This window comes from Haliotis asinina, chromosome 14 (genome assembly GCF_037392515.1).
Source record: "Haliotis asinina isolate JCU_RB_2024 chromosome 14, JCU_Hal_asi_v2, whole genome shotgun sequence".
Classification (NCBI taxonomy): domain Eukaryota; kingdom Metazoa; phylum Mollusca; class Gastropoda; order Lepetellida; family Haliotidae; genus Haliotis; species Haliotis asinina.
In genome coordinates, this window is record NC_090293.1 from 18,144,709 (window position 1) to 18,168,238 (window position 23,530).

Below are 23,530 nucleotides of genomic sequence, written 5' to 3' on the forward strand. Positions count from 1 at the left end.
TTCAGGCACTTATACCAGTGTTAAAATTGCTCCATGCAGCAGATGCTATTGCTGGAATGTTTTATGATCTTCAAGCTGTTTTTATTGTTTTGTTCTGTATTGATCTGTATGTTGTGTACCGTAGAAATACAATAACGCCAATGTCAGATCAATATTATGAAGGTTTGTATAGATTTTGTGGGTAATAGGTATTGACATAATCTTATATGTATGTTTGTTTAGTGAAATATCTTCAGGAACACTATTGTGTGATTTTTTTTTGTTGTTGTTGGTTAATGGTGATCTGAGCACCAGTCCATCTTGGTGTAAATCATTATGTCTTGACCTGATCTAAGCCTCTGGGATATGATGACATGCAATCAAGTCACAGAGCCAAACCACCTAGACTACTGCTTAGTCTCTGAATATAATATTTTGATTGTAACAAATAACAAATAAACCCATTCAAATTGAAAAGGAGCTCAAGGCAGACCAGAGATTCAGAACCTGGGGAAATCAAGCCTTGCTTCATTTAGGAGTTTAGCACTGCAGGGAGGGGCAAGACTGTAGGGCCATGCAGGAATTCACCTGACACAGTTGACATGTACACATTGTCTAGAAAAAGACGTGGAGGTGACCTGCTGTAACAAATAGTTGGTTGAATTGATTTTGAACAATACATTATGACTGGATTAACATATTTGCTTTATTTCAATTTACAGTTCATTATTGAAAGTATTTTCTGGAATATTATTGCCTATGAACAACAGTAACCCAATCAGCTGCAATCTTTCAGCCCAATTTTTAAATCTTATCTTCAATGTTTCAGGTTTTGATGACACACTGAAATCCTTGGAACGCCTCAACGCAGTCAACTTCAGGTTACCTGTTGATCTGGCAGTTCGGAATTTTAGCAACATCAGAGATGCATTCTAGAGAAAAGGAATTGTTGATTGCCAGTAGACTTTCCACCACATGTGTATAAAGTACCAAGTGTTGAGACAGGAGCAGTTGGGGGACACTGTCAGCTTGGACTAGATCCATAGCAGCATCTCCTGTCTGGGCCATATTTGCTGTTAATGGTTACTCTTTCTCAAAGGAAATGAAGAGTTCATCAGTGTACAGATCAAGCCCTAATCAAGCATTATTGGCCCCAAGGGACATAGCAGTTAATGAAGGAAAAGGCAAAAATAGATGCTCTCCCCTGACGATCTTCCATCAGTATTACAGTATACGTTGGCAGGACAGTATAATAATTGAACTTTGGCTGTGTAGTAGACTGTTAGACAGTTGGCCATAGATACATTTCTGGCCATAGAACAGGGTTATATATATATAACGTATAAGATAAACCATATTTTATCTATTGATTGCACATATTTCATTTTCTAAAATGTGGCACCATTCACATCTGAATCACAAGCATTTTTAGTTAAATGTAAAAAAAATCTCTTTGAAGAATATTTAGTTTATATCATTTTCAGAATAATTTCAATGGAAAGTATTCACTGGATCTTATTCAGGGTCTTTGATATTAAATACATCTTTGTTGTTCATTATCAGCCGCAAACAATAACTCTACAGCTTGGGTAGGATTGTGTGAGATAGATGAGACAATTATAGGGGACCATAGCATTTAATACATTTAACGTGGTATCCCAACCTTCATAATGAATCTCTTTTTATGACTATTTAAGCAACTTGATTCAGTTTATGACTGGATTATTTCACCTAATTTATCTTGATGAACTATTTAGAAATATTTGACCTGATTTATCTTGAAGAACTGTTTAGAAATTTATGCAAGTGTCTTGATATTGGATTCTATTTCTTGTTCTGAACATATGCATGATTTTTTAAAGGTAATGGTGGAAGGTTGTGCTCCTGTCTGTTCTAAGTCAATCTTACAATTGTGATATCAACACTTCAAAGACATTTGTACATAGCATCAGTGACTTAATCTTACTGTTCTGTCGTCATGACGAAGATGGAGTGATTACGGGAGTTGTACATCCATGACTATCAGATTCCTTGTATTTGAAACTTCACTTCATTCCAGTGTTCAAAACTCTCAGACCATGAGGCCAGGACTATGTTCAGAAAGAATTGTTCCTGACAACTTCTTCTTCCTAACTCTACTGAACAGCTGAACTGATATGTTCGGACCAGATTTGAACACTGGTAATCACCCATAACCTTATATACTACTCAATATTTGTTAAGGACTAAATGCATCAAATGTTTGGTCTTTGGGTAGGATAGTAATAATGTGAATTCCAGAATTCCTTTTTGTATTTGTCATTTAGAATGTCCAAATTGTATAACTCACAAACATTTATCGTCATCACTTTTCGTACATTATTCATGGAGGTGAGTAATTTTGAATCAAAATGTGGCAACTTCGTTGCTACATTGCGGACAGAGAATGTCCAGTATTTGATCTTCTGCTTTAATAAGACTGGTGAATGGATCAGTTTAGCTTTATTCAACCCAGATATTGCAGAAAATATCCAGATTGAATGATCTCCACAATGATCTTATACATAGTCAGATATGTAAGCCTTATATAATGAGACGATGTGAAACTTGACTCATGTAGGCAGTGCACATGGTGGAAGCAAGGTCTTGAATTACATAAAATGTGCTACACAAAGAGTGTTTGTGATTGTTATGGTTAGAAACCCTTAAATACACTTGTGGTTGTTTCATCAAAAGTGTGTGGAACTCTGTTGTTGCTGGTTGTTTGGTTTGATTATATTCATTTCATCCTTACATTCTCTTCTCCACATTCCAGTGTCATTCTTTCAGTTGTCATTCTCTGTGACGCCTTATTGAGTTTGTATAGCTTATTTTACTTTCTTCTTCTCAGCTCAGTCATCTGTTATTTGTTTATCTTCAGTACATACATGTATGTGTTTTTGTTATTGGCAAGATATTGAGCATTATGAGAAGAAAGGCATCGGTGACCTGTAGTATGATTAATAGTATCCCCAAAACAGACGTACTGTGTGTTTTAAGTAAAACATACAGTAATGCTTTCTGACAACTTAAAGGGAGCTTTTAGTCAACTATTGGTCGTGGTTTTTACATGTTTGTGAAACCCTGCAATCTACACAGTGCCATTTCTAATGACATTTCCAGGGTTGTGAAATCATAGGTAAACAAGAGAGTCCTTTATAATCTTTAATTGACTTCTGCAGGATTCATTATATACTCTTCAATGTGTGCAGTTACAAGAAGTACAGATAAGCAGATGGATAGCTGCCCTGTTTGCAGAGGTGTTTGTTTGGGGATGGTGTGTGTGTGTGTGTAGTTCGAGTTGGAGGTAGGGGGATGGACCCAATACAGTTAGTTGATGGATTTTCTAAGAGGGGTTATTGATGATAGTTATTCTTCGAAACGATTGTAGCGCTAAGATGATCATTACTCCCATTCTTTATCACAGACTTACCACTGTCAAAGCACTGTAATCGCTTTGAGGAATGGTGCCCTGTTCCTCAAAGCATTGTTAACACTTCTGTCACTAGTGTTGGAGGTATAATCATCTCTAACATTGTAAAGTTGTGGAACGGGGCCCATGTAGTTTGAATGGTGCATAGAAGTACCTTTTCTCTTATGTGTTGCAGTTACTGTCTGACCTGTCACTCTGCCTTTTTGGGTGATATGTATTAATGTTGGATGATTTTTAGTGAAATCCATATTTTACAATCAGTATGTCCATCCAAAGAATATATACTTATTTTGATTGTCCTTTTTTGGACTGCTTGCTCTTGTGGTATCTGGGTGACATTTTATTATGAGGCATAATAATTTTTTAAAATCCTGGAACTATTTTTCAAGCTATTGTTTGATATGGGTATTACAGTTCAAGAAGAATTATGAGAAAAGTTACATGCATGTCATAGAACACATGAAGACAGAAGCAGTTCTTTTAATATTTAGTAAATGCTGTATGAAATGTTTCATCTATTAGTTTAGCTTTTGTCTGTTTAACCATTAGTTTCATTTTAGTGCAGAAAGTGTTGCCATATTTTTTTCAGTATTTTGTTTTCGTTTCTATTGTTTTGTGAACAGATATGCAGCTGTTTGCAAACCTATTATTCTCTCAAACTGCTTTGAAATAGTACATGGTTCTATGTGAAATCCCAATCAGTTTTCAAAAGAAAGGATGGAAGATGAACACTCCTACCATATTATGTAAATAGAGTACCTCATGAGAACTAAAGTGGACCCCTACAGCAACCCAGTTCCCTTTAATTCCTATTTCTAGCTCTGTTTTGGGGAACTTTTTTGTATTAACGGACTAGCGATATCTTCAGAGATAGGGTATTGTATTGACTGTACTATCTTTTTACATATCTTATCTTTCATGTAGTGTTTCAGATCACGGCCTCTGTCTCATTCAATACACCTCTGAAAAGATGGAATTAGTATTTCAGTGTGTCCCAGTTCAACCTTCAAGGTTGTATTGTTTGTAAATAATGTACATTTGGTCTAAGACAAAGCTCAAATCTATATTTATATGTAAATAGGTCCATGTCTGTGTCCTGTTGTAGAAATCAGTTACTATTTACTCATGTGCAATTATATGTGTATCATAATATCCACAATGCAATACAATTAACTGTTTGTTGACTGTAATATTCCTTTCTTTAATATCCTTTCCTTGTACAGAGATGCCTCTCTTGAATCTGCAATTGAACACTTATTCCTACACTATTCAATTATTGTTGAGTCAGGTTTGTATACTGATAAATTATTAGTGTTGGCACAGAGTAATTCTCTTAGATATGGTAACAGACAATGCAATTTGAAGTTTGTGTGCTCTGAAATATGTTTTTCATTTCAGTGAGTGTTTTAGTCTAAATGTGTAAGTAATAAATAATGGTATCGTATTAAGTTTCACACATACTCAAAGTTTTCATAAGTGTTTACAGTAGATCTGTGGTCCAGTTTGCGAGTTTGTGATGTATTATTCTTGATGTGGTCTGAATAGTATTCTCCACTCTACCTCTATAATCATTATTTCTGTTTTCTTAAGAAACATTAACTGTTGAAAGGCCACATAGATTGCAATCCCATGAAGGTTTATTGGTTGAAAATAGAGACGTACAGCCTTGTCATAATAAATCTGTTCATTCCGTCAATGTGCAATGTTAATTTACATCCATTCCATGACTTGGTTGTTTTATAATATGTTTTTACTTCCTTTTGACATTGGCATTCCAGTGGGTTGATTCGGTTACTGTTACATTCCTATTTGAGATAATTTAAATGTGTCCATTATTCTTTGTTTATGCAGGAAATGGTTTATGTATGCCAAAACATTCACGCAATTTCTCGATTGCAGAATATTTTCATTAATGCATTGTTTGTTAAAACCTGTGACAATGTGTTTATCATTGAAGTTTTATCATCTTGTCTACAGTTTGTTTCATGGTTGTTGTTTAAAATTTCAGTTGTTGCTTGATATACATGTATTCTGGTGTCGAATATTGGTTATGTTGATTATCATGGTTATTGCTCCTTAATCTTGCCGTGACTAAAATCCATTTTGATCCATTGCCACTTAAATTTATGAGAACAGTGACCTACTATCATATTAGGCATAATAGAGTTGCATCCCTTTGGTCTGTAAGGATTCTCTAGCCAATGGCTCAAGTCTCAAATGCACGTTAATTATGGTTCTTTGATCAGCAAATTAACATGGTTTCTTGTTTCAAATAAAGTGGCCAAACATCAAAGACAACCTCATTTGGGTTTTCTTTACTAGTAATTTTGCTTTGTCACTTGAATCTAGGCCCCAGTAGATCCCAGTACCCAAACAAGAGCAGACTGTCTTGCCTGTTTGAGTAAGAGCAAGCTGTTTGTTATCGGGTTGTCAAAGTGTGTTACCAGATTGTCACTCATGCTCACAACCCCTTGTTTGGCGTAATCACTGTAATCACAGCTGTAATATTATTGACATGATTCCAAAAAATTTCAATCTCAGCATGCAACTATCCAACAGTTTGACTAATCATATTCTTGAAACAGTCTAACAGATTTGTCGAGAAAATTGAAAAAAGGGAGAGTCCCATGTATTTGACACCGCAAACTTTTACTTACGTTTTTACTTATGTTGACAAGAAGCAGCAGCTGTGTATTTGTTTATAACTAGTTCAGAATATCATTTATATATTACAGTGTAAACATCACATTTTACAAAACTGTTCATTTAGAAACACTAACATACTTGATTTAATATGACATTATGAATTTTTAACACTATGATTTTATGTTCTTGCCTCAATCAGCATTTAGGATGTTGATTTAAGTTGTGCCATGGATATGCTTGCTGTGTTTGAGTGGACAAAACAGGATGAAATCTCTTCCTCAAAACTTTCTTGGAATTTTGTTATTGAATATAGACATTCCTGCTTTGTAGAATCCTGTGTCATTGCAGATGTGTTAGGCTGATCATCAGTAGGGGCGAAACTGAGATATTGGAGAAGGGAAGGGCGTGCACATAATCCTGCACTCCAATCAAGCACCCCTGCAACCCTCCCCTGGATCTGCCCTTGATCAGAGTAGATCAATCATAAGCAGGGTCACATTTCACAAAGTGATCTTAACAGTAAGATTGTCTGTTAAAATCTGGGAGTATTCTGATTGGCAAGAGGAGCATAGCACTGGCTTAGTACTCCTCATGATGTTTTGGAACCCTTGGTTTGTGGCCACTTATCAAAAATATTTAAATTCAGGTAAACGTTTCATCATATATCAGTCAACTGGAAGTGATGTCTTGAATCATATTCATGATAGGAAGAGGAAAATCATTTCTTGTGTCCAATTCATGATTGCAGACTCAAAGATATTGGTCGCAGACTGCCTTGTCCTGACTTACAATCAGGTGTGATGTGATTGTGATACTATTGCACCCAAAAAGTACATTCACGCTCTGATTTTCAGAGATGTTCTCTTACTCTTACTCCAAGTTAAATTTAGATCTTCAGCCTGGTACTGTGCACTCAAGTTCATCAAGAAGTTTGGTCTCAACTGGTGAGGGTTTGGAATGCTGGTGTGCAATTTATTTATTTACAGTATTTTGTTCATGTTACTGGATTCTAACCTGAAACTTTGTTGTGCTAGATGAGTAAATAAAACATATTTTCTGCAACTTCACTGACATTTTCCATTTTACTAGACCTGAACTGACCGGTTGGATAGATATTTAAGTTTGCACAGATTTGATGAGTGAGTCAGCAGTCACTGGCGGAATTCAAGCTTTTCATCACCATGGTGCTGATCATGTATTGTGAAAGAGGATAAAACAGTTGCATCACATTTACCTGTAATATATGGCACAAAATTATCCTGGGTTTGAATGTTGGTCCGCACTGATTACCCTCAGTCTAGAACTGGCATCATTTCCACCTACACTTGCATATCAATCTGACACTATGTGATATGACTGTCTAATGATGTGTTTACAAGGACTCGTAAACTGTTTAAAAAGCCGTATAAATATCATTAAATGTCACTGACGCTGATATATTCTACCAGTATTATTCGATTTCGATACAGAAACGAATCATGACTAAACTGCATTCACCAGTCTCTAGAACACTGAACTGTAAATATTGTTCTCATTCAACATTATTTACCCCCTGTCCCGGCAAGGTACATTGAAACATTCAACTGTCGGACCGTCCAAAGATTAAGGGGTCTGGTGTGTAGGTCACAAACATTATGAAAATTATCGGGGAAGTACACGTAAAGAAAGTGTGTGAGCTGGAACCCCAAATGCTATGATGCGTATGGCGATTCCCACACTGAAGAGAATAAGCAGGACTGCTTGGCTTTTCGCCATTAAGCTTAGGTATCCCTGTTACGTAGGAACTCAACGGAACCGTCAAATTTTGTTACATTGCGACAGAGGTATACAGCAGAGGTTCTAAATTTATGCAATGGAGGTATGAGATATTTCTATGGATATACTCTTCATCATTACAATAGATGAGACGTTTCTGATAAGATGTTAACTCTGTTAGCATGCAAGTATATACAGAACTGATGGCAAAGCATTAATAAAGTTCAGATCATTCAGTGTCTTATCAGAATGCACATCACAGCAAATGCAGTACAGCACGCATTTATATACATGCTTTATCCACACTACTGTAATTACTTGCTTGATAACGGTATTAGTGAGTGAGAGGGTTTAGTTTTACACCGCACTCAGCAACATTCCAGCTATATGGCGGCGGTCTGGATATAATCGAGTCTGGACCAGACAATCCAGTGATCAACAGCATGACCATCGATCTACGCAACTGGAAACCGATGACGTGTCAACCAAGTCAGCGAGCCCGACCACCCTATCCCGTTAGCCTCTTACGACAAGCTTAGTCGCCTTTTATGGCAAGCATGGGTTGCTCAAGGCCTATTCTACCCTGGGTCTTCACGGGACGATAACGCTATTCGCATCGACACCGTCGCATGTTCTGCAAGAAAGAACAATATATCCCTTGTCAATCACACCGACTTGTAAACAGTACTCAAGGAGTGAGTGAGTGAGTTTAGTTTACGCCGCTTTTAGCAATATTCCAGCAATATCACGGCGGGGGACACCAGAAAATGGGCTTCACACATTGTACCCATGTGGGGAATCGAACCCGGGTCATCGGCGTGACGAGCGAACGCTTTAACCACAAGGCTACCCCACCGCCCAGTACTCAAGGAAGTTACACAACATCTATAGTTATATTCGTCTGTTCACATCTACAAAAGTGACATAAGGCTGAACACTACAAGAGAACACACACACAGTCGCAAGAACAACGTTATGAAAAGCAGCTAACAACATTTCTTACTTTTTAATTGCAAAGAAGACGCGCACCACTTCCTGTACAGTATTCAAAATGTAGTTCTATTAAAATTTCGGTACACAGTTTTATACAAAGTTCTAAGATACTCAAACGTCTTTTATGAACAAGTTTATCGTCTCTCAGATTGCTGGCAGAAATATGGATTTTATGTTGCTTCAATCCATTTAGCTCCGACGGTCTGTCACCCAGTCCGGCTCCACAATAGTTTGGCGTGCGGGAAATACGATTTCGACGCTTGTCGCATTCTACTTCCTCAGCGACGATATGTCATGTGACATGACGTCATAACAATCGCACACCAAAGGCGACCAAGTTTCGCGCGTGTAGCAGCATTGTCGCAGTGGGATATTTGCAACGTTCTGACCTGGAATTGATATATTTCGAATTTAAAGTCATCAATATATTGCTAGCACTCAGGTAAGTAAAGTTGTGTAAGGCAGAACGGTAATATTGCCTTAGCATTCATTTTCTTATCAATTTAATTTCTATAAGCTCTAAAGAAATTGTTAATATCCAAATGAGATGAAATTATTATTGACAGGAAATTGTAAAATGGGAAGAACCCGTCAGACGGCTTCATGAAAAAATTTGTTAGATTAAAATATTTCATACATATTACTGAATGTATTGTCGGGGTGTTATTTCAGTTACTGGATAAAATGTTCATTTTCAAAAATAACGTAACCTGTTGTAAGTCGAAACATTCAGATAAAGCCAGAATGCCATTTTACAAGGCACATATTCATCTGTTTTCCCCCCTATATCATATGATCGTACGATTCTGCCATAATCTGTTGAGAGAATGTAGTTTTTACAATACGTTTTGAATGAATGTATGAATAGTGGACAAGATGCTAAATATCCCGTATATTCACATCACTTCTGTGTTCCGCAGATGGGTCGGTATCTACACAGGTTAGCTGTGAGGGCAGGGACACAGGTACTGTCCCCCATCCCGGAGGCGCCATCTCCGACCCCTACCCCAGATAGCGGTGAGTACATGGTCAGATGCATGCAAGCCTTTCAGGAATATTGATGGACGTTAAACGTTAGATTACAGTTTGAACAGTCTAGTGACAAAATACGTACAGAGTAAAGACACATTAATTCTAATCGATCACCTTTTTCACGTCTGATCTTTTCTGAACCTTACAGATACCAAGACTGGTTGTCAAGCCGAAGATGACACCGAGACAAGAATAGTGAAAAGAGAGGACAGTCCAGTGAGGCACACAATCAACGTAGAAGAAAGGTAGGTTTTCACTTTGTAAACCCAACACTTTCTGTTGAAGGGGATGAACACATTTCATGATTGACATTAATGAATCCATTCATGTCCACACCATACCCGGATGTCCCTTTTTCCTGTTGCAGCTTTGTGGAGCATCTCATGAGTCTCAATGAGGACTACAGGCAGCAGTTGGAGGCCACGAGAAGGGAACTGCGGATGGAACGAGAAAAGAATGCTCAGATTGTGAAGGACCTGGAACACTACCGGACCGAATACAAGAACTACAAACTCAGCTGGACCATGGACCAGGCTGAGATCAACGACCTCAAGGCTCGAGTCCAGACACTGGACACCTACCAGAGGCAGATGAAGCGCCTGAACGATACAATTACTCGCCTTGAGAGGGAGAATAACAAACTGAAGACCCGCTACTTAGATACTGATGGACAGATTCCTGTTCTTGGGGAGACCTGCACTCCAGTGACCCTAAAGATGCCATCTCCTCCCACTGAAGGCCACACACGAAGACGGCCGTACACGGGCAAAGCAAGAGATGTACAGACGCCAGTATTGCCGCCAATCACAGACAACAACAACGTCGTCATGTCTCCTAAACAAACAGCATCCTATGACAAAAAGGGAGGCAACTCCCCAACACATCTGCCATCCCTGGGGAACATCTGCCCCACCCCACCATCACGTCCACGTGAAGAAGCTACCAGCAGACGACGAAGCAGGATTCCACTCGTGTTCCCGCCAATCCGTGGAGCATCGTCTGTGGGAAGTATCCCGCGAGATCACCAACCAAAGCAGGACAGTGGGCGAACATCAAGAGCCTCTACAAATAGCAGGAGGCGCCATGACTAAAGAGAATGGATGGACAGGGTGCAATATGGATAGGGAGGTTGGACTTGGTCAACAACATGGGTGTGTTTATTAAGTTCTGAAAGCAACATTTCTCGTTAAACTGTTCCTCATTCGTGTCATCCAACTGTCATACTATGTCACAGCCTGACCATGATCCAAACAGGTGACAAAACAGGTCGCAAAAACACCTCGCCACCAGCCCAAGCATTCTCACTGTGTTTACATGGACCAAACCTTCACATCCTGTCCCCACCAGCTCCAGCAATCTGTGCATATCCGCACACCTCAAGGTCTCCTGTGGGCTTTATACCTTTACACCTGTGTTCGGGTATTGACATTAATATAAACGTGCAGCTCTTTGCATCAGTGATTATCAGTCTGTGATAGAAATCCCTTTCTTTCTCAAATATTATCCAAAATATTTCAAACAAAGTTTTGTTGTCAGTTTAGTTATTCTATTTTATGGTCATATTGTTTACATGCTCTATGTTTGTTATTTATAAAACCAAACACTTATGTTTTTATGCTATATTTTGTTACATTTCTATTCGATATGTTGAATAAAATTTCTATCTCTTTAAAAGGCGTTCTGATTTTGTTCCACTAGTGACTATAACCACTACATGGATGTCCCTGAAACAAACGCAAAGTGAGGGTTCACAGCCGCCTGCAACAACATTCAAATTGTTACCATGCAGAAGGGTGGCCCAGTAGTTATATAAAGCGTTCACTCGTCACGTCGATGGTTCTGGTTCGTTCCTATAATTGTGCTATGTATGGATCCCATTGCGGGTGTCCACTAACGCGCTATTGCTGGAACGTTGCTGAAAACGGTGTAAAGCATTCTCACTCTTGCAGAATAAGAACCAAAGCATACATTCAATGGTTTAGACTAAGAACCAGTCTCGGAAATGAACATATTTCATAGAAGAAAAAAGAACCCTGTGACTTTCTTCAAGCTATGGAAAGCTTGCCACATTTCTAGACTTGAGTGGGTGTTTTTTATATTTCAGGTTATGTATGACAGGCTAAAAATAGGTTTACAGATTTCATTTCCGAACCCCAAAAACCAAAGCGTCCAGTTTCTGTGCCTCTTACGTAAAGGAAACGGTTTCCTATCATTCAAAAGCTGGACATCTTCACGACAGCTTATCAATGCAGCTCACTCCTGATTTGGGTCTGTGTGAAGCCACCGACATCGAAGGAAGTCATAACACAATGGAACAAACAATCCTGTACCGGGCAGAGGGATGGTGCAGTGGTTACAGCGTTCGCTCGTCACGTCGACGTCTCTGGTTCCTTTCCATATTGTGCAATGTATGGATAACTCGCAGGTGTCCCCTAACGAAATGTTTCTGGAACATTCATGAACATTCACGGCGTAAAAGCATACCCACTCTCACTGGGCAAGAATCACAGCATGAATCAAAAGTATTTTTAAACAAATGTTCCAAACACAAAAAGGTCCTGGTTCTACTGTGCCGACAGCATTTTATATTACATCAGACATATTACCGTGTTCCCAGAAATTATTGAGAAAATCTTTGTTTGTTTTCTAATGATGCTAAGATTGGAAAAAGGGCTTTCACTATGCACTAAGCATACTAAATAAGGGAGACAATTCTTGAAGGCTTAGAAGGCAGCTCATTACGTCAAGAGTTATCTCCCTTGTCTGAGCAGACGGCTTCCTGTGTTGACATGGCAGAATTTACAGCAAGAGAGAAAAGTAAGCTCATTCTAGATGATTTTGAAAGGGGTGAGGCTGATGCTAAAGTATTAGCTTGTAGACATGGTATTCCTCTGTCTACAGTATACAGAACTTTGAAGAATATTCAAACAGGAACCGGGATAGAGCACAAAGCAGGGGCAGGTCGGCCTAGGAAATTCAGTGTTGTGGATCGCCGAAGACTTGGGCAGATTGTGAGTAGGGAAAATTGAAAAGTGTTGAGAACATCAGAAATGAAATGATTAGCAGAGGAAGTCCTCAGGTATGCAATGAAACAGTTAGGCAGGAATTACAGAGACTTAATTGGGTGAAAAAACGTGGAATTCCCTCGCCGTTGATGGAAGATGCACAAAAGGAAAAACGTTTAAACTGGTGTCGGGCTCATGAAAATCAAGATTGGGATAATGTTTTCTTTTCGGATGAAAGTTCTGTTTGGCTTTTCCCTAATTGTGTGAAAATTTGGACCAAAGATACTGTCAAACCTATCTACCAGCGACCAAAACATAGCCCGAAGGTTCACATGTGGGGTGGCATATCGGCTCGTGGAGTGACGCCATTGTGTGTTTTCACGGGAAACTTGACAAAAGAAAGATACCTTGACATTCTAAATGGTCACCTTCTTCCGACAGCACAAACATTGTATGAAGATGATTGGATTTCCAGCATGATAATGACCCAAAACACACTGCGCGCTACACAAAACAGTGGTTGTCGGGCGAAAATGTTCAAGTTTTAGACTGGCCCAGTTACAGCCCAGACCTAAACCCAATTGAGAATGTGTTGGGAGTCATGAAGGACAGAATAAACCAAAAGGGACTGAGAAATATTGAAGATATGAAGGCCGAGGTGGTCCAATATTGGGATACTCTGTCACACGATTACCTACAAACTTTGATGGGTAGTGTGCCTAGGCGTATTCAGGCATGCATTGCTGAGCGGGGAGGTCTAACAAAGTACTAAAACAAGACTGAGACTGTAAAAGGATGATGTTTTAACATGTTTATGTAAGTAAAACGCCAGAAGTTAGTAAACGTGATGAGTTACATGACGCAACATGATTCTCAATAATTTCTGGGAATACTATATGTGCGGAGCTAAACACGCAAATAAGGCAAATATCTCGAAACTATATTTTTTTTAAACGTGAGTGTATTTCACTAGGTTGAAAGCCCTTTTGAAGTTAAAATTCCTGCGAGATACCGGTTACATACATCAGGCACTTATTGAATACATACATGCATACATACGAACTTTACGAACATAAGTCGCCGTGAGAAAGCTTTCAGTAGTCAAAATGTGTGATGAATAATGGTATATCATCGTATTAAAGTCCACAGCCCAGTGAGGGGCCACAGTACGTCTAAGTACAGTTACATATAACAGACCTAGGCAATTTGTATCGAATACCTTTATGTATATAAACAGGTTTCAGGTCACTGTCATCCTGTGCACAGTATACATTACCTGAGTAATTATACTATCTGATTAATATTAGTGAGTTTAGTTTCACACCGCACTCACCTTCACGGCTCAATATCTGCGTATCTAATAATACGATGCAATACACCTATTGTCTGAGACCACACTGGTAAAACGTAGCACGACGCGCATCATTATGCTATGAGAGTGTGGAGAAATGACCAAAATATAAAAAATAGCTTGGACAGCCTGTGCAAAGGCAGTAAACTCACATGATATGTAGCATCCTTTGTTCTCACCTCGGATCTGGTGAAAGGCTGTTTTAACTTCTTTGCTGTTCATAGTGTAAATATTCTTCTTTACTATCAGGGAAATAATGTTTAGAGGGTTGTTATTTTTCCCCGTGAAACCAAATAACGTATTTTCTAGTGTTAATTCAATTTGTCCCTTGCCCAGTATCTAGAGCCATGACAATTCTATAAACATAGTTTACCAAACTACACTCAAACAATAGATGCCGTGCTGGCTATCGGGTATGTTTACAAAATGTGCACAATGGTGATGCTCTGATTCCTGTCTTATGTAAAGAAGTATTATTTGTTAAAATAGTCAGAGTAATCTTAAACTGGAAATGCTTAAAGTCTGTGTACATATACTGGGCATTAAATGTATTCTCTCCCATTCATTTGAGGAAACTCGTCTACCTAATATATCTTCCCATTAAAGTTGACCTGTTGTTTAAACAAAGCTAAAGTTGCATACCCTTTGGTAGTAACATTTACTTTACTTCCATTAGTTATCAAACTTGTAATAAATGGTGAAAATAGATATACTAGTTATTTTTGCAACATCTTAACAGGCATGTTTTCTCATTGAAGTGGTTAAGTGCGGCATTCTTGATGCTGAACTATTCATGGAAATTAGAGTCAACATTCTAACTGCTTTTGCTATATTCCAGGGAGCGAATGATACCATTTTAATTTATAAAGTGACTCAGAAACATGACTCACGTTTCCTTCCATTCCTTGAAACAAACAGGTTTTCCTACTATTAAGATGTTATAATTGTACCATAGTGATTGGCGTAATATATCCTTTCTCTCGGACGCCTTTTTGTGGACAGTTGACCATGCCTTTAATACGTTTCATCCTAAATGGTTATTTGTTGTGATTTTCGGTAGTATATTTTTATAATTATATTCTCCATCAGCTGTTCATTGCTTTGACATGTATGGAATGTATATTGCAGTATTATTCTTCCAAAATGTATCCTCGTTCAATAATATTTTAATTCACACAAACTTTTGAGCTATAACAATATTTTGTTTATAACTGGAACGTTAGTACCTCCATATTTTAGAGTGCAAGTGCTGAACGGTAATGTTCTATGATGAGACAAGTCAAAGGTCTGTCTGTTCGTCACTGAGACAGGAACGCTTCAGACTCTGTTTGATCCATGGATACAGGAATTTCACAGTCAGAGTCGACGATGTCATTGCCAAATTCGCTGTAAAGAAAGTTTGCGGATTTTCGTTTCCGTTCAAGAAATGAAGATGAGACATGTTGCGGCGGAACCATTTCTCAGATTTATGTGGAGAGATGATTAATTGAGTTCAAGTGCATGCTTTGTGCTATAACATCAACAACAGATTATTAAAAACATTTTAAATCGATGTTCGGTCACTTGTGAAAACATAGCACCAAATATATTTGTTTAGCTGAAGGGGTGTTTATGAAAAGACTGTCTAACAACATTGATCGTTTGTTGTTTTTTCCTCTTTGGAAACGCTTTGAAGTCTGATCAAGGTCTAGAAAACTTTTGTAATGCTTCAGACATCCCCATTTAATGCAGTTAACCATTAATAGTCTGAACTCTCTTTCACAATTAGATTGCAAAACTGAATATGGATATTATTACCTCTTCGGGGTTTATGGCACTGCAATTTCGATTTGCGTTTTAGACAATGCAGATTTCATATTTCTGTCGCAAGGAAGTTCGAGCGTTTCGCCCTCACCGGCAATCTTAACATTTTGCCTATCCATAATGATTAGCTTAGACACTTCCAAGATGCCGATTGGAAACTGAAACTTAACCTTGAGCCCCACATCTTGTACAAGAGAGCCCTTCGTGGTGTACAAATCAGACGCAGATCAGGTAAATCAGGCTAGACATTGTGAATTTCGTGAAATAGCATCATTTAGTTTAGTCCATGCAGACTGCTTGTAAACTGAAATGTCAACTTCTTAGGTATTTAAACAGCCTGTGAACAAGCTTACCGTCTCATGCGATACTGACACACACTGTGGATTTCAGATGACTGAAATCAAAAGTGAAGTTTACTTCCCAGCGAGCGCGTCTTGAGTTATACGCGCGGGAAATACGATTTGTACGTGCGGTTTATTCTACTTCCTCCTCGGCGACGTATCACGTGATATGACGTCATCACAATCACAGCGCAGAGGCGTGGTTAGTCGTCCAAGCTCCGTACAAGCAGCAGTGTTTCGGTTGATGTTTACAAACTACAGTCCCGAAATTGATATCAGAATACTTTAACTGCATCAGTGTAGTGCCGTCACTGTGGTAAGTAGAGTTCAGTAAAGGGAATGTTCCGAAATATTCATTTCCATAATATAAGCTGAAACATTCACACGAGTTTGCGATTGCAAATGAAATGCATTGAGAAAATTTGCAAGGTGACAGAAAGTTGATTGCAATTTCTTATACGTTTCATATGGGAAAGTTGATTAGAAAGTCGCAGTCAAAATGAGTTTGAAACTGTCAATGAATGGCAATGGGAATTAGCAATATCTCCAAGAAAATACCAATCATATTATTCTATTTAATTATCTATATTTTTATGTTGTTCTTTCCGCTGCTGTTGCTGTTAATTGACCTGTTATAGACGAGCAACCGATATTTCCTCATCATATGTTAGAAAACCGTCTGTAACGAGATTCAGAAAGCTCTTTGCAAATTTCACGGCTTCGGTTTTAGACGAGAGACGCCCATTTCCTTATTTCCTTATCCTTCGTGCTTGCCGAAGAGATGACGGTTTTCTCATTTACTCTAAGTATGACGTACCCTTGTGATAAGCCAGCATGACAGTGATTGCTAGAATAGTTTTGCTAAGTACAATATTAACCAATATTTCCATGCCACTATAACATCATTTGGAATGGCATTAACTGAACTGTTGGATTGTTGGATTGAAGCAAACAAGGGTTGCTTAGTCGATGGTTACGTTATAGTATACGGATGCCCTTAAACGAACAATGGTGCGTGCCCAAATCCTCTGGGCACTTAAGACCACTGAGCGTTTAAGGGCATAACATACGTGTGCAGATTCCGCGACTGGGTTTTGGTGCCGCTAAGTTCTTAAAACCATGCTATTTAATGGTTATTTTTTAATTTTTAAGTCTAGAATTACTTTTGCCCAGCATCTGACATATTGGTTAACATGTTATGATTGAAACGTCATCTTGTTAGAAAATACTTTCCAACATAGGTTTAGTGCTTGACACAGATCCTACGTAAACGTAAAATCAAAAGCAGCATATTTTTCTCACAAATACCCTAAGAGGAGAGTGATGCAACATGTACCAAACCCAAACAATTAATACACAAGAAGTATATACATGATATCTATGTTCCACAGATGGGTCGGTATCTGCACAGGTTAGCTGTGAGGGCAGGGACACAGGTCCTGTCCCCCATCCCGGAGTCACCATCTACGACCCCTACCCCAGATAGCGGTTAGTATATTATTGGATGGAATATTGATGGACATTAAACATTAGATTACAGTTTGAACAGTCTAGTGACAAAATAAGTAGAGAGTTATCGAGAGAGAGAGGAGAGAGAGAGAGATTATGTTTTATCGATCACCTTTTACACGAATGTACCTTTCGAAATCTTTCAGATGCTGACGCTTGTAGTCAAGCCAAAGATGACACCGAGACAAAAATAGTTCAGTCAGGTGTCAATGGATCAGTGAAACGAGAGGAGAGTCAAAGTCCAGTGAGACACACAATCAACGTAGAAGAAAGGTAGGTTGTGACTTTGTAAACCCAACACTCTCTGTTGAAGGGGATGAACACATTTCATGATTGACATTAATGAATCCATTCATGTCCACACCATACCCGGATTTCCCTTTTTCCTGTTGCAGCTTTGTGGAGCATCTCATGAGTCTCAATGAGGACTACAGACAGCAGTTGGAGACCACGAGAAGGGAACTGCGGATGGAAAGAGAAAAGAATGCTCAGATTGTGAAGGATCTGGAACGCTACCGGACCGAATACAAGAACTACAAACTCAGCTGGACCATGGACCAAGCTGAGATCAACGACCTCAAGGCTCGAGTCCAGACACTGGACACCTACCAGAGGCAGATGAAGCGCCTGAACGATACAATTACTCGCCTTGAGAGGGAAAATAGCAAACTGCAGACCCGCTACTTAGATACTGATCGACAGATTCCTGTTGTTGGGGAGACTTGCACTCCAGTGACCCTAAAGATGCCATCTCCTCCCACTGAAGGCCACACACGAAGACGGCCGTACACAGGCAAAGCTAGAGATGTGCAGACGCCAGTATTGCCGCCAATCACAGACAACAACAACGTCGTCATGTCTCCTAAACAAACAGCATCCTATGACAAAAAGGGAGGCAACTCCCCAACACATCTGCCTTCCCTGGGGAACATCTGCCCCACCCCACCATCACATCCACGTGAAGAAGCTACCAGCAGACGACGAAGCAGGATTCCACTCGTGTTCCCGCCAATCCGTGGAGCATCGTCTGTGGGGACTATCCCATTTGATCACCAACTAAAGCAGGACAGTGGGCGGACATCAAGGGCCTCTGAGAAAAGCAGGAGGCGTCATGAATAAAGAGCAATGATGGACATGGTGAGACCTAGATGAAGAGCATTAGAAATCCACGTCTTCCGGTTCCTCCCAAACAACATTCCACAATGGTCCAAAAGCAGCATCCCGATCGCCTCGAAGTACCAGATTCCTCAGCCATCTAGCCTCACGCAAACCAGAAAGTACAGCAATATCTCGCCGAACCTGTAGGTCAACACGCGTATACATAGATATTTCCCCACCCCCTGTTCTGTTATAACAGTAACCAGCTACTGTCGACAACCAGTTGAGAGAATCGTACTTGTTGATCCAAGACGAGGAAAATGATATCCAGTGCAGTGCAAACTTGACTTGAGAAAATGTATACTTCATCTCTGGTACTGACTTAAGCGTTCTCTATAGTAACCCGTATCGTCAATTTTCTACTATGTGCCAGTGTTTAGGTCTATTTGATAGAAAAACGAAAAATAGAGAAAAAAATGTTTTTGGTTGATGTGATTTATATAGTAACGTTTCTTCTACATTATATACCGTATTATTTATACATGTATACAAATATTTTAAATAGTGCTAATTTACACGTGACAAATTATTCATCATGTTTATGTTATATTTTTAAAATTTGTGTTATGTTGAATAAAACTCTCAATTTCAATTCGATTTCGTCTGTTCGTCGTGCAACACCAAGAATCCATGCAAAAGAGCACATAGCACAATCTAAGGCATCTGATAGGTTGAAGGGATGGTGAGGTCACCTTGTGCATGATTATAGCCTTTGCTCGTCACGCTGAAGGCCGGGATTCGAGTCCCCACCTGGGCACATAGGCGTGGGTACACGGACACTTCAGTACCACGGTATTCCGAGGTGTTTTTTTTTTTTCAATACCACGGTATTTACCAAGGCATATGTGCTGCGGTTGTTCATACAAATTTGTTTTCCATCAATCTGATTTCAAATCAAAATGAAAAATTAATTTCTTCTCACGTTTTGAAATTCATCGGTGGGATATTTGTTTCACTAATTTCATTCCTTTTGGAAACGGCGTGTCAACTGTCTAGATAATTACACAGTTCAATAAAGAAATATTTACGTTTGGTAATTCCTCCTGGAAGCACCAGTAAAGTGCTCTGTGGCCTTTTTTTTCATGTGCGAACTTGTACACCTAGTACCAACCGCCTATTTTTCTAATTCATATTCACTTTGAGCAAGAGTGAGGGAGTGAGTTTGGTTTTACGCCGCTTTTAGCAATATTGCAGCGATATCACAGCGGGGGACACCAAAAAATGGGCCTCACACATTCTACCCATGTGGGGGAATCGAACCCGGGGATTCGGCGTGACGAGCGAACGCTTTAACCACTAGGCTACCTCACCGCCCCCTGTGAGCAAGATGGTGATAACGGCGAATGTGACTGTATAAGTCTGACGCACCACCGCCCGAGCACTTTACTTGAACACTGCAAAGCTTATATGCCCATCAATGTATCCATTAGCTCTCCTTTCGAGTCCACAATTGACTTTCGCCTCTTTATTGAGCATAAGTTCGTGGGTATGAGCGCCATTTCGTGAATTGGCCAGTTGTGACCATGTGCTAAGTTAAACCATTCACATCATTCGTCACCACTCGCCACTTTCCGTTACCTCCAAGAAGACTCGTCCCACAGTCGATGCTTGTTATGTGCGAAAATACGACAAACGAATCAGAACGCGCGTTGTGAGCGCAGTGCTTTGATAAAAATAGTCCCGATTACGTAAATCGTCTATGACATTATATTATTGTATTAATGTTTTAATAAATCATGAAAAGTATGAATCGTCATAGTGGAAGTAGTAGAAAATAGTAAGAACGTGCTGTCTAATGTGAAGTTTTTATAACAATCATGCAATTGACGGTAAGCCTTTCAAATATACGCACGTGCATTTGTTGACATTACGACTCTCACTGGTGTATTTCTGACGGTCTAGTGAGCTTATGGTGGTGATTGTACGTGCGCCTCAAACAGTTTTATGAACTGTAATTATTACGCGTTTCAAAACAATAATATGTCTTCTGTATGTAACTAATCAGTTTTAATCTTCAACATTGGTCAACAAAAGCCATCAGACATGTAAGGGTGACCTGTTCTGGTCGCTTTAGACCCGGATTTCCCGACATGTGATATTGCTCAAAGCGGCGTATAACCACACTCGCTCAATAAGATGAGCTGCCTCTGGCGAAACAGTGTAGACGAAGCTAGCTCGGGCTTAGAACAGTATCCTCAATTACCCAATATGACGAAGACACAAGGGCTTGTAACGCTAAATACTGTCATCAATGGGTGTACTGTCATAAACGGGGTCTTAGCACAATATAAAAGGAAAGGGATGTAACGAGGTCAACACATTAAGTTCGTGTCAGGGCGAATTCTACAATGCCCACTGTATGTATCCCATTTAAAGTATGCACACGTTTCAAGCTAATTGGTTTACCTACGAAATGAAGCAAACATAACACAAATCGAGCTGGGTTCTTCGGAAGCTCGAACAATCCTGATTTCTGAGCCAAACGCCATGCTAAGCATTTGTAGCGGTAACTCGCCGATTTCTTGTTTTTTTTCACAGCATACACAAACGACATGCATCAAAACATGTTGAATTGGTGGCGCCAATCGCAATTCTTTCGGGGACACTTACACCATAGTGTCATAATGAGTCATAATGACAGTACATACCTTGATGACAGTTTTAAGCGTTGAAAGTCCCCGTCTTCGGCAACCCATGCTTGCCACAAATGGCGACTAAGCTTGTCTACACTCACTCACTCATTCTAGGCATTTATTGTGAGCCTTGACTTATACTTCTGCTACATTCGGTCGTTCATATTTCGACCTCATGAACAACGTGTAAAACCTCAGGCAATTACTGACCCGTGGAGGTCCCGGGGTAGAATAGGCCTTCAGCAACCCATGCTTGCCACAAAAGGCGGCTATGCTTGTTGTAAGAGGCGACTAACGGGATCGGGTGGTCAGGCTGACTTGGTTGACACATGTCATCGGTTCCCAATTGCGCAGACCGATGCTCCTGTTGTTGATCACTGGATTGTCTGGTCCAGACTCGATTATTTACAGACCCCCGCCATATAGCTTGAATATTGCTAAGTGCAATAAACTCACTCACTCATTCAGGCAGTTACTCGTGGTGAAGATACTGGTTAGACTAGGTCTTGACGTGAGAGGCGATGAACGGGATGGGCTGTCCAGGTTCGCTGACTTTGTTGAGACGTCTTCGCATAACATGGGTAGATCGATGCTCATGATTTTGATCACTGAATTATATGCTTAATACTCGATTATTTACTCTTAGCATAACAACAACCAACCCAAACCTTCGGATAAAGTGAAATCTAAGCTCCTGTAACACCAAGTTTCGTCCTGTCAGTAATGTTGTACACTAAAAGCTCTCACTGTTGAGTGTAATTTGATTTGTTCCATACTGAGCTTAAAGCAATGGTTTAGAATAAATCCTTAGTATTTATGATTGTGGAATAGAGATATCAATCATTCGTTCCTTTCTCACTGAGACTGAAAATATTTAAATATTCACCATATTTTTATTTTAAAAAGCCTACATGCCTGGAACAGAAGCGGGTCTTTGAAGTCTCTGAAAGAAATAGGAGACCCAAAGAGATGGAAGGCTCCGAATGTGTGGAAAATCTAAACTTGCTTGAGATTTACAGTTCAGCAGAGACTGTCGAATTCATTTATTCAATAGTCTGTGTATACAATATGAGTTTGGTGGAAGGGAAATCGACATTGTCGATAGGCACTGAGATCAGATTAAGAGAAAGTATGGAGACTGTATCTAATCGACCAGGTGCTTTTCGAACAAAAGTGGTGTCTTTTGGTTAGCCCTGTACTAAAACACCAAGGACCAAACGTGTAGCGAATCTTAGTGTTCGAATCCACATGTGATCGTGACAGTTATACTACAGGAACATGCTTATACCCTGTCCTTGGTCATTTGTCAGTGTGAGTGAGATTCATTTTACACCGGTTTTAGAAATATTCCAGCACAATCACCGCAAGGAACCCCAGAAATTGTACCCGTGTGGAAAATCGAACCCGGATCTTCGGCGTGACAGGCGAACGTTCTAACCACATGTAAACAACACCATCCCTCATTTATCAAAAGCATGAAAATGTGTTAGGTTTTTCAATGTCTATTATGCTATACAAACACGCACGCACGCACACACACACACGTGTGCGTGCGTGTGAGTGTGTGTGTGTACTCATACGAGCATGACAACGATACACGAATCTATATCGAAACGTCGCATGTGAATAGAGAAGTTGCAAGTTAATCCCTAAAGCTTTACAACCCAACTTCTAAACAATGTGAATACCACTCAGAGAAGAAATTGCCAGTCGAACATTTTCACCTGTGATCAAGAACCGTTGAAACTGCATTAAATTTTCTTATTCAAACTGTAGATCACAGGGATACGCTTGTGTGTTTTAGCGACAGACTCAATTCACAGCTCGAAATACACTTGTGTAAATATTTCCTCCATAGCCACTCAGCTGACTAA

At 39.5% G+C, this 23,530-nt stretch overlaps 2 protein-coding genes across 3 annotated transcripts in view; one reads left to right on the forward strand and one right to left on the reverse strand.

Moving 5' to 3' along the window:
- LOC137260972 (RUN domain-containing protein 1-like) overlaps nucleotides 1-7,138 on the forward strand; it is a 36,205-nt gene extending 29,067 nt beyond the window's left edge. For both annotated transcript variants that reach the window (XM_067798564.1, XM_067798563.1), the window contains exon 17: nucleotides 809-7,138. In XM_067798564.1, coding sequence (XP_067654665.1) covers nucleotides 809-915 — 107 coding nt within the window. In that variant the 3' untranslated portion in view covers nucleotides 916-7,138. The remainder of the gene's footprint in view (nucleotides 1-808) is intronic.
- The window catches only part of LOC137260975 (uncharacterized protein KIAA0930 homolog), a 225,905-nt gene continuing 204,462 nt past the window's right edge, over nucleotides 2,088-23,530 (reverse strand). The window contains exon 11 of the transcript XR_010954832.1: nucleotides 2,088-2,101. The gene's annotated coding sequence lies outside the window, so the exon portion shown is untranslated. The remainder of the gene's footprint in view (nucleotides 2,102-23,530) is intronic.